Source organism: Anneissia japonica, unplaced genomic scaffold (genome assembly GCF_011630105.1).
Source record: "Anneissia japonica isolate Jap-2015-1 unplaced genomic scaffold, ASM1163010v1 scaffold1826_len1998817_cov189, whole genome shotgun sequence".
NCBI classification, from domain to species: Eukaryota; Metazoa; Echinodermata; class Crinoidea; order Comatulida; family Comatulidae; genus Anneissia; species Anneissia japonica.
Window position 1 is genome coordinate 1,593,411 of NW_022742159.1, and position 12,868 is coordinate 1,606,278.

At 37.6% G+C, this 12,868-nt stretch overlaps 1 protein-coding gene across 2 annotated transcripts in view; it reads left to right on the top strand.

Moving 5' to 3' along the window:
* Nucleotides 1–2,491: 2,491 nt before the first annotated feature.
* LOC117119027 (thioredoxin domain-containing protein 15-like) overlaps nt 2,492–12,868 on the top strand; it is a 16,695-nt gene continuing 6,318 nt past the window's right edge. Inside the window, exons 1-2 of one of the 2 annotated variants that reach the window (XM_033263819.1) lie at nt 2,492–2,618; nt 11,914–12,376. In XM_033263819.1, coding sequence (XP_033119710.1) covers nt 2,555–2,618; nt 11,914–12,376 — 527 coding nt within the window. In that variant the 5' untranslated portion in view covers nt 2,492–2,554. The remainder of the gene's footprint in view (nt 2,619–11,913; nt 12,377–12,868) is intronic. The other variant, XM_033263820.1, reaches the window with a different exon arrangement.

Below are 12,868 nucleotides of genomic sequence, written 5' to 3' on the forward strand. Positions count from 1 at the left end.
TTGATTTGTACTCCACAAATCTCAGCCGATACCTCACACAACTCGTTAACGTCGCATATCTATTATTGTCGTGACGTCATGGCTCGCTGGCTCACACTTGCTATGTCTCGCACTTGTGATCAAATAACACGCTGGCTCGCACTTTGGCAACACTCTTTGGCAGTCAACTCGCCCCTAGAAAACCTGCCCTTGGAAACTTGCCCCATAAAAAAATGTACACTTCCTAGACCATGCAGTCTTTGAAATAAAAATTGTAACCTTTGGTAATTAACTACATTTTCCACATACATAGAAATTTTTGAAACTTTATTAAAAAAAAACATAAACCACAATTCACCACTATAGACACTTTTTGACAAAAATGAAAATTACGACTTTGTTACCCAGAAGTGTTCTAATATAGACAATGGGTCGTGTCTCATATTATTTGTTATATTTTTATTATTCATTATTTTCACTTGACTCGCATAAATAATTTTGTTCGAAGAAAATTAATATGCAGTTAGTACTTCGCAGCTCTTCACTTGCAATTTGCAATTTCTAGTATAATATACACTAGACTATTCTGACTTCCTTGTATGTTCCTTTTTGGTATCTTGTTATCAACACCCTATGTGTCATACGATAGAGGGCTCACTCATAATCTTAAGTACCTTCATTACAGGTACCTCCAATTGAAGACCACTTTTCTGCGGCCCGGTTGAATTCCTATCTCTTAATAATTATGCTGTTCTATTTAGACCAAAGATATGTTAGTAGACCCAACTCATAATTTCCCTCTAATTAAAGACCACTGAAATAAATAGTGATGTCAATGCATTTTTTTATGATATAATTTATAATGTTATTATGACTTAAACATCAAAATATTAGTCAATGCACATCATAAAATGTTTGGTGAGTGTTTTGTGTATATTGAATAACGATAATGAGTGGTAATTGGTTAAAACCAGGGACATCCAGTGAGGAGCCGTGGCCCCTTCCTTTTGTACACAGTGTTAATATTTTAAAGCTTGTTCTTGCTAGCCAATACAAATTCTTTCCTAGGATCACTCAAAATCCATAAATCTCAGACCAAGTCTTTTTAAGATATATGTAATATTTGTATGGTTCAGTTTGGTTTTTATCTTTTTGCAGGCTTTTATAAAGTTTTGCTTACAATAATAATGATGATGATGACGATTGTGATAATGAAAATAGATAATAATATTAATAATATTAAAAAGTGAAGAAAATTGTGCTAAAGGCAAGAAAGAAAGTTGTGATTTGTTGATCATAATTATTATAGCACAGTTAGAGCTTTGTATAAGCTATTAGGCCTAAGTTGTTTTGATATTAAGTAGATCCCTGATAAAGATCATGAATGAGAAATTTGTTGGCGCCTCATTTTGACTAATGGGAAGGTGGTGATGATGATGAATTTTACTATATAAAAGTGTTCTCACTTCAGCCCCACCCATGGTGGGGCTGAGGTTGTGAAATCACGGCTTTAAAGTATGTAAAGTAAATACTCAACTCGAAGACAGTGTGTTTAAGCTTTATTTTCTACGGTACATAACAACACATAATAATAATATGATCTTTATGGCTGCCGAAAATTCCTGATAAATGATCATGAGAAATTTGTAGGCACTTCATTTTGACTATAAATATGTGATGACACTAAAAGTGTCATTTCTTGCATCTAGAGGTACTAGTTCCTCAAATTGTCTCACCTGAGCCCAAACCATGTGGGTCTGAGGCCGGTGTCAACTCACGAAATGCCCCCCCCTCCCCCGCCCCCCCTCCGCCACCCCTCCACCTTTCAAAACAGATTTCGCTCTTCCCGGGTATAACATTAAACTCCATCGATCGAGTCGGCACCTGACTCAGAAGTAGGCTTACGTCTTAGTTAATGCTGAGGCGAGGGTGCATACATTGTTTTTAGGATGTGATCTGGTTTTTCATGTCCATTTTTCGTAAAAATAAATACAGTTAAAGAATGTTTTGAGAAGAAATACTTAAGGGTCTTGAATTCGTTTTATAGACAAATGGGTGTCTACAAAACGAAGACCCGAAAAACGAAGACCCAAATTTTTTTCTCTCTTTTTTAATGATAATACACCAGGCTGTCACAAAATCATAATTACTAGGTAATTTGAACTTTTGTTTGTGATATTATCAAGGATCTTCGTTTTATAGACATCCTATACGTGTGTCTACAAAACGAACACCGAGACCCGAAAAACGAAGACCCGGGCTCCAATTCCTTCTCAAAATCTTATTGAAAATATTTCAAATTCATCAGAAAACAGTTGCCAAGTACCTATTTCATCGGAATAAAATGAGGAATATCAAGAAATACTTAAGGGTCTTCGTTTTATAGATACCCTATATGGGGCGTCTACAAAACGGAGGTAAATTAGTTTACGGTATTCACACCCAAAACAAGACACCAACAAGACACCAAAGTTCTTATACTAAACGCCTAAACACATACTCAACCGTTGGTGGCGCCTTTACACTTTTTATTCTAATCGCATGGTTATAGCAAAGAGTATAGCATGGTTATAGGATGGTGCCCTACAACTTCATTTCGTACGTTTGCATTTGGAACTCAATAATCTTATGGCTGCCAGGTATCGAATATTACAATAGCATTATTATAATTGCAAAGTTGCTTTTATCTAAGCCGTCACACATAAGCACCAGGCCTACTACTATAAGTAGGGCTTTCCTTCAACAGGCTAGGCCGAGCCTAGCTAGCGCCGGCATTAATATAGGCCTAGCTAGGGGCCTAGTACGAAGTGGCCATGCTTACGCCGAGTCGTAAGCATTAGTCATAGCATGGAGGTATTATTGAGAAGGAGATCACTCGGCAAAGCCACGCGCACGCACCGCTATGCAAATGAACCAAGATCAAAGTTGCCGCAGCGCATAAAGAACGTTTGCGCGATGCCTTTGAAGTCCCATGTGTTCCCCGCCATCAAATTTTCAGCAGGCATAGTTGACCAAAAAATTGAACATGACGAAATGGAGAGCACCTTCTTTTCTCAATGCGCACTACATACTGTCAATCACTATGGCTGCGCAATTTTTTCTATTTTGAAGCTGATACATCTATCTCTCATAAAATATCAAACATAATTAAATATTTTCCTCCAAGAAAAGTTTCGAATTTTAATGGAACATTTACATGACCTATAAAAGTATAGTATATTTCAACTTCAATTTTCATAAATTGGCCAAAATTCGCCAATTCTAATTTTAACAGATATTAATTAATACATGATTAAGGATTATAATAAACTAAGTCATTTTAGGGTTAACTATTCGAAAAATGAATCCTAAATCTGAGTATTTTTCAGTTTTACGCTGACTTAGCTTTATAGTCGAACCAGTCAATCTTTAGACAAAATTATAATGAACACAGAAGTAATTTTAACATAAATATTTTACGGAATCCGTTCCTGAAATATACAAATAATAACATACCAAAACATTGTTCATTATAAAGATATTTAATGGGTTAAAATCAAACGTTTTATTGCACAACTGCTCTGCTTGAAGCATATAAATGCATGTCGTTGCCAAGTTGTTGCTAACGAAAAAATGTGAATTATAGGGTAATACACCTGCGCGCGATCCAAAAGCGGGGAACAAATATGTTTGTCGCGTCAAAGGGATCTGTTGCCGAGTGATCTCCTTCTCAATAATACCTCCATGGAGGTATTACTCCTTCTCAATAATACCTCCATGGAGGTAAGTCGAATGGCCGAGCGGTTAGCAGGGGCGCCGCAAGCTATAGCCATAATATCGGCGCTGGTTCGAACGGCACGCTCGCCTATGGTTCTGGTGGTAGAACAAGTCTTCTCGGATAAGGACTATAAACCGTAGGACCAGTGTATATAATGGCTCGTGTGCACTATAAAGAACCCAGTACATCCTTCGAGACGAGTAGGGGGATACCCCAGTGTACTGGAACAGACAGCCCCTGTGGTGGACGACGAGAGTTGCTGGTACCGGGTTACCGGGTAGCACAGAGACATGAAGGGACCCTTAGGGGCGAAGAAAGTCATTGATTGAGTTCCTAGTCCACACATCACCAGCGCATTGAGACTTCGGTATAATGCGCTATACCAAATCCCACTACATTACATTACATTAATAACTCCATGGAGGTATTATTGAGAAGGAGATCACTCGGCAACAGATCCCTTTGACGCGACAAACATATGTGTTCCCCGCTTTTGGATCGCGCGCAGGCGTATTACCCTATAATTCACATTTTTTCGTTAACAACAACTTGGCAACGACATGCATTTATATGCTTCAAGCAGAGCAGTTGTGCAATAAAACGTTTTCGTACTCACAAAGCAAGCGGCGCCCTTGAAATAGATCGGTGTAAGCATAACCTATGATTAATGCTTACGACTCGGCGTTAGCATAGACACTTCGAATAAAGTAAGCTTTCGATCCATGACGGTAGACAGGAGAGGACGGCAAAATGGTACAAAAATGTATCTGCGCATGCGTGTAAGTTCAGTACCGGTCTTCTCTCGATTTAACGTACGGTCTAAAATATGACGGGAAGCGGCGCACTGGGAACCAGGGAATGTTTATTAAAGTTGTGTGTGATGCATGACAGACAAAACCTAGGCCTAGGCCTTTCAGCTTTCTGTGCAAGCAGCCTCTCCTTACCTAAAATAACTGTTACACTCGTCGTCATTGTATCCGTTTAAATCAAATGGGGCATAGTTGTTGTACTGGAAATCTGGATTTCTTGACGTATTTATTTTGTATAAAAACAAATTCTGCATCATCAAGAAAGCCATATAAATACGTATTTTCAATGTTTTCACGAACTACACATAAATTCGGCATTCTCAGCAGTTATCAGTTCCTTAGATCGCGTACCAGGCTAGGCTAAGAAAAACGTTGCAAGTCATTCGATGTTAACTTTAGGGCGTTTGTGTACGAGCCACTGTCTTGCAGCGGGTAGAATGATCTAAACATGTTTTCACAGCAGGACGGGAGGCGTTTGTGACGGTCAGGTAGCTCTCCGTACCCATTTCCCACCGTCACGAATCGAAAGCTCACTAATAAGGAAAGAAGGGCCAACCAGGCTAGGACCCTAACTACTAACTAGGGCCAGGGAGTTGCTAAGCCTACTGTACCTAGTGTGCCAGGTGTCGCTAAAACAGACCCTCTAAAAAAATGGTAAATATTGTTGAATTAGTAATTTATTGAATGCCCAAGAAGCTTATACTGCAACGGAGTCCATCGATCAAAACATTCTTCACTAAAGAAAGTCTGCTTTTTAGTTCCTTAAAAATAAATACACACACTTCACACTTCTTCTTTTGCATCTGGTCTTTGCATAAAATTTTATGGTATAAGATGTCAAAATTGACTGCTATCAATCATAGTGACCAGACAATCCAAGTTCGGTTTACGTTCAGATATGAAGATGAGTTGGCCCTGGTCCTGCATTAACTCAATATAGGTCGACTTTGTGCTGGCTTAAAATTTATTGATGGTTTGCACTTAAAAACTTTACTCGGTCACAGTCAACTCGGCCGCAAGTCAGCTCGGCCACAGTCATACAGCATGATTGAAATAACGTACGCAATAGATTGTAGTAAAATTCAGATCATCGTTGTACTACTTAAGGTCTAATCTTTATAATATTTCTTCATACTCTAATTCTAATTCTTAATAATTAAGAAAAACATATTTTTTCACATTGAAACACTGACACAAGACGAGAGTAAAAAGACATACACTCACCTGATGAAGCCCTATTGACTGGGCGAAAGCTTGTGAAATAAAATTCATCGTTAGTCAAAAAAGTGTTACCTACTCATTTGTTTCAAAGACATACAGTAATCGTAAAACTATGAAATTATAAAAACTACAAATCCAAGTTCAGGTAAATTGCATACTTCTATGAATTAGCAAATAAAATGATAACAATTTTCTTTAAAACCATAGACCTAGCCAATGAATTACGTTAAAATTGGGCACATAAAATCTAGTAAACAATTATCCACAATAGGAACAATTAGTATTGTTGATGGTAATACTGACTGACCTTTTTCTAATTTTCACCATTTTTGTTCAACCAGATGGTGCTATGGTTCAATCTTGTTAGTGACAAGGAACCAGTCAATGGCAATGGCAGGAATCACTGGTGCAGACATGCCAACCACTCCGATTTCGGCAGAGTTACTTCGATTATTTAAGCAAAACTCAGCACTCCGATTTTGGGTAGAAAATCTCCGCTTTTTACACATTTTAGCAAGCTGAAATAAATCGCACATTTCCTACTAAAAAGGATAATCCTATGATTTAGATAAGAACAAGACCACTTAATTTCGTCCTGAAAACAGCACTGTGAACTGTATACGAAATAATAATTTGCGCTTTACGGTCTACTGATTTTGACAAAAACCAATTTCATTGACCTAATCGCTGTCAGAGTTGCACTCTGAACTGTATACGAAAAATTTATTTGCGCTCCATGGTCCACTGATTTTGAAAAAACAAATTTCATTGGACAAATTGATGTCAGAGTTGCACTGCACTCTGAAATGTATAGTGCTCCATGGTCTACTGATTTTTTAACAACAGTCTAGTAAAGCACGATTTCAAAAAAATGTGAGTCCAATGAGAGCGATATGGATGTAGGCTATGTTGAGCTTCCTCCAAAAAAGAAGCTAAAACACACGCAAACGTGCAAATTAATAACGGAAAGTATCCTGTCAGTTTGAAATCAAAACTACTGTAGGCGATGCCTACGTTACGCTTGTCGTAATTGGTGTGGTGTTGATTTTCTGTCTAGGCCTATGCTAGGGCCTAGTCTTGCACATTGGTATTGAATTGCTGTTTACAATCCGATCACATTGGTACTCATGTCTTAGGAATACTCCTCTCACATTGCCAAAAATCCGCTCAGAAGTTTTTCAGACTCCTCTTGTTGGCCTTGTAGGGTTGGCATGTCCACCGGTGACATGTCGGTGACACAGGTTATGGGAAACGAATTATTCATGTGAACAACAATGATGTAAATGGATTTCTTTTAATTAATAATTTTTGTGATGTGTTTTATGTTCATGTTAAGCTTCCCTTTTAAATAGGAAGTTGTATTATCACTGGAAAAAAAAAAAATCATTTTACAGTGAACCAAGTCTGAATTAACAAGAAGAGTAATAATATTAATAATACTATTACGTACAATAAACCGTGGTTATGTGAGTATACCTGTATACAGCACACATTAGGTATTCTAGTAGAGTACAGAGTAACAAGAAATAGTAAAAAAAAACTTGTTATAATATTGCAAATGTATTATTTAAAACAAGAATTAGGATTCCATCATACTAAATTAATATATTAATTATTCATTCATATTATTAATGTGTGGCCGAGGTGGCCTGTCGCCAAGTTGACTGTTTGACTGTGGTCGAGTAGACATGTGGCTGAGTTGACTGTGGCTGAGTTGGATTGAACTTATTAGTAGTAGACCAAGCCAACAAAGTTGGAAAAGAAGGGTGGTTACACCCCTTTTCCACCTCTAAAAATTTGTATCTCATTAAACGTCCCAAGTTTTTCTCAAGCACCATTTTTGTGTTTTAGGAAAATCAGTTATACAACATCAACAAAATTTCTCCCAGAGCTTGCAAATTTCTTACTATGGCCATTGTTATTGTAGGTGACAACATTGGTGACTCCAGTAATTTGCCGACAGGGGGCTCCAACAAGTCCGATTGGGTTGAACAAACAGGCCGACTAGAGTTTCAGTCAGGGTCCCAGAAAAATATCCTTGGAGGGTTCATCGAATGATTTTTTTTATGGCTACATTTACACTAGACACGACACAGAAGCACGCAGTGTTGAAGAATACAAACTGTGCAATGATATGTCGTTTCGTAGTAGTGTAAATCTAGCTTTAGTATTGCTGAAAGTTGTGCTTTTAGAACAACATAAATTAGGATTAGCAATCAAGAGGTATGTAGTTACTCAAAAATCAGAGTGTCTGCGCCTGCCGCTAAAACTCCCGACTTTGAAGGTTTTGCGTACTATACATGAAAACTCCAAAATCGGAGTTTTCAAACTTTTATTCAAACCTCCAATTTTGGAGTTTCTGTGTACTGTTAATTAAAACAAGCTCTCTTTATATAGGGAGAAAGCAAAACGAGTATGGCAAAACTTTTAATCAAACCTCCAATTTTGAAGTTTTCGCGTATAGTACGCAGAACCTTCGAAGTTGGAGGGTTGGTTAAAAGTTTTGAAACTCTGATTTTGGATCTTGAAAGAATTTCATTTAGCTTCAGGAATTGTATAGTGGCAAATTTTTGTTCTTGTAAAGCTAAAATGGAAATGGAGTACTTACTCAGAACGTTTCGATCCCTATCAGAGATCTTTATCAACTGACAGCTAGGTGTTATTTATCTTGGTCATGACGTCATCTGTTGATGACGTCGTACACCGCCTCTGGATGTAGGTCAAAGGTTGTGCGGGGCCCGGCTTGGTATGAATTCTGTAAGATCATTGTACAGATGAGAGAGTTCATGTGCTCCTTGATCCCTGTTCATGATTTTTTCTTTGTTGCGCCATACAGTATATACAAAGACTCTCTGATCTGCCTATCTTTTTGTTTGGGTTCTTTTGCTAGTATATTTGCCTCCCAGTTTGTGTGGTGGTGTGTGATTGTGATGTATGGCATGGTCTGTAATAGCTGATTTTTGTATTTTAGTAGATGTAGAAGATCTGGCAGCCCTAGTCCTTACTCCCCCTGCTCCCTATGTTGTTTATTTCAATCTCCCTCATATCCTTGTCCACAACCAATTTCTCGGCTCTGTCCATTAGCGTGTTAATAGGCCCCAGTTTGTGAACTAATGGATGATGTGATTCAAAGGGTAAATATTGATCTGTGTGTGTGGGTTTCCGGTAAACAGAAGTAGTAACTGTGCCATCATCTTAAACTAGATTTGCATATCCAAAAAAGAAATTGAGTTATTAGTCATGTGTTCGGCATTGAATTTTATATTGTTAGTGATGTCTATATTATTTAAATGTGCATTGAGTGTGTGTGTCGTACCTGCAGGGATGATGGCTAGCACATCATCTACATACCGCTTCCAGAACACAGGCTTGATGTTACTCGGTGCTGTAGTTATGGCTTGTTATTCATGCCACTCAAGATACAGATTAGCTAATATGGGACTGATGGGGCTTCCCATAGCAATGCCCTGTTTTTGCTTGTACATTTTGCCGTTGAACGAGAAATAGGTCTTGTTGACGATTAGTTCAAGCAGCTCTATTATGTTTGTTACTTGTACAGTAGTTTGGTTCTCTCGTGAAGTGTCCTATCTGTTATTAAACGGTTCTTAACTACTTTCAGGGCCTCTTTTACTGGTGTTTTTGTAAACAGGGACACCTACATCGAAAGAGACAAATGTTTCATCTGGCTTAACCGTTTCCCGAGCCAATTCACCTGAATAATTAACATGGTGTTCTGTGTTACCTACTAGTGGCCTCAGGATTGATGTAAGGAATTTGGTAACAGTGTAGAATACAGTGTTGACATTGTCTACAATAGGCCTTAATAGCCAATTTGGCTTTAATGAATCTTTGGAAGGCAATACAACCTGGGTACAATTTCAGCGGTGGGAAAAAGCCAATATTTTTCTTTACTAGTGATTTTCTTCTCTTTCAGCAGCCTGGCCAAGATGTTAACTTTATGTTTGTAATTAGGTGTTGGATTACATTTCAGCAATTCGTAGACATCGGTGTCATTAACCATGGCTTCCACCTTTTCTTTGTAGTCATTTGAATTCAGAATGACAGTGGATCGTCCTTTATCTAATGGGAGAATGATGATTGTTGTATCCTTCTGATTTTGGAGTTTTCGTGAATAGTACGCAAAACCTCTGAAATCGGAGGGTTGATTAACAGTTTTGCTCTCTCTTAATATAGAGAGAGCTTGTTTATCGGAGGTTTAATTCGGAGGTTGAAGACTCCGATTTTAGAGGTTTCGCGTATAGTATGCAGAAACTCTGAAATGGAGGTTTGATTGAAAGTATAAAAACTCCAGTTTTGGCGTTTTTGCGTATAGTATGCAGAAACTCAGAAATCGGAGGTTTGATTGAAAGTTTGAAAACTCCAATTTTTGAGTTTTCGCGTATAGTACGCAAAACCTCCGAAATCGGATTAAATTTTTCCACTCTCTATATAGAGAAAGCTTTAGTATGCAGAAACTCCGAAATCAGAGGTTTGAATAAAAGTTTTGAAGAATCCAGTTTTGGAGTTTCACGTATAGTACGCAAAATCTCCAAGATCGGAGTTTTGGCGGTGGCCGCACACACTCCAATAATGGAGTAACTAAATACATGCAATCAAGTCATGTTACAGATGCAACTTTATTTCAGGCAACCCAGTTGTGACGTCCACTGACTGGGGTTCCGGCCTTCTGGGGTTAAGGGATTTTTTCTTTCTACTCCGCTGGCGCTGCCAAGGCTGATCATAATCATATGACGTAATCCACCCAAAAACATGCTGTATATAGGCATACGTGCAATTGATTACTTATTGAACAATATTTAATGGGTCTCTGTTTTCGAGGTCTCTAGTTTCATATGTGTGTTTCTCTTTTTTCGAGGTCTCTGGTTTCACAAGCGTAGGTCTCTTTTTTGAGGTCTCTGGTTTTATATGCATGGGTCTCTGTTTTCGAGGTCTCTGGTTTCATAAGCGTAGGTCTCTTTTTTTGAGGTCTCTGGTTTCATATGCATGAGTATCTGTTTTTGAGTATCGATTATGAACACAGAGATGCAGGATTATGAAATAATTACTTACTGTACGATTCTGTTGCGCATCTATTTTCCTAGAAATTTTTGATGCAAATTTGAGTAAATTTTGGCAAGCATAATATGTTCTAAGGCACAGGTGGGCAAAGTGAAGCCGTGAGTGGCATGTGGCCCGACAACCAGTGGCGGCTCTAGGATATATTTTCTGTTGTTTGGTCCTCTGACATATTTTTATGCCCACTCCTGTTCTAATGTATAAAATGAGATTTACCCTAGGCCTAGTCCATGCTGGTGACATTGTTGATAGTTAAACCCTCATGTATCATCTCTGTTTTTCATATTGGTAAGTAAGGTGGACGTTAAACTTTCATGCACATTCTCACTGGCAAAGCTCATTTGCGAAACTAACGAAAATACAGTTTCTAAATCTGTTCCTTTATAGAATGTAATGCTTTACAGATTAAACAAATAATGAAGTGCAAAGTGAAGAATACTTCCATGAGTTGATGGAACAGTCAATTTTTCAACGAAAAATATTCTTTCCATTGCACGAATACAAAACATTCATTATTTGTTTTTTAACACACCTAAATAGATACTTTTAATCATCTTCCAAGCGAGTGTCCCAGACTGTAAAAGTAAGGCCGGTCGCATGTTCGGGAAATATATCCTCCACGCAGAACCTAGGCCTCTATAGGCATTTCTAAAAATAAGTGCTGAATTCCACGCAGTCTTTTGCGCAAATTTGAGCCAGTTTTTGAGGTATCTTTCACACGATTAAAATACTTTTACAGTAAAACAAAATCTCCGATGCTTTGCACACTTCTAAGCAAGTTCAGCAAGAAGTAGGCCAACCACTGCCTGAGAGGTTATAGGTGACGTGACGTCATTTCATGAATTTAACCCTTTTTAACCAATCAAAAGATTGTGTTAGGTTGAAATCATTTGGTTTCCTATGCATTGTGCGCTGAAAAAAAACTGATGGAAAGAAAATGCACGGATGCAAATAAATAACGATTATTATTATTTTCATTATTATTATTATTTTCATTATTATTATTATTATTATTTTCATTATTATTATTATCATTATTTTTTTTTTTGTATTTTTTTTTTTTTTTTGCAGGATTTATGGGCTGCTCCAGAAATATGATTGCAGCAGAAACAGATTTTGAACCAGAAGTGGGAAATACATCATTGCCAATATTAAAACAAAATGATTTCTCCACTTACAATAAAGAAGAACATTTTATGCATATGTTAATTAATGTATCAAACTCTGGAACACAGAATGATAACAATGGTAACACCACTACAGAGTTTAACAAAACAGATGTAAGAAAAGTAAAGTACCCTTGCATTGCTAAACAGACTCCTGATGATTTAACTGCTGCAGTTAAAATTTTAAATACCACTCAATTGTTGGAGATAGTCAGCGTAACGAATGCAACAAATACATCATGTGCGTTTGTGATGTTTTATGCACCGTGGTGCAAGTTCTCGGCAGAGACTGCGCCATATTTGAACGCTATTGGACGTGCATTCCCTGGATTAGATGTCCTTGCTGTTGATGCAATGGAATTTAACAAGTAAGATTATTTTGTTATTTCACTTTCTTTATGCTTTATCCAGAAACAAATTTGCAATCGAGAATGAGATGATTTAAAAGTATACTCTAATACTTTATTATTGTATGGTGAATGCAAATTAATACTACAAAATGAATAAACATATCGCAAGTCCTTTGGGGATTGCTAAACCCATTGTTTATGTTTATAAGAACTTTATTAGTTCCTATGCATGTAATGCAATAGGAACTATTGTAATCACTCTTGCTATTTCCTATGTTTTTTATTGTGTGTAGTGTGCATGTGTGTGTGTAGACATTTATGCAAATGCGCATGCGTCAAAGAAAAGTTTTCCGACATTTTGTTTTACATCGCGATGCGAAGATCGATGTGAAGTTTCTGCAGAGTTCAGTCAGGGCTCACGCTAACCGATCGGCAAGTCGGCATGCATGAAACTATTTTGGTTTTACGGCAAAAAAAAAAATCAACTGCTGCAGGCATAGGTATTTTGAA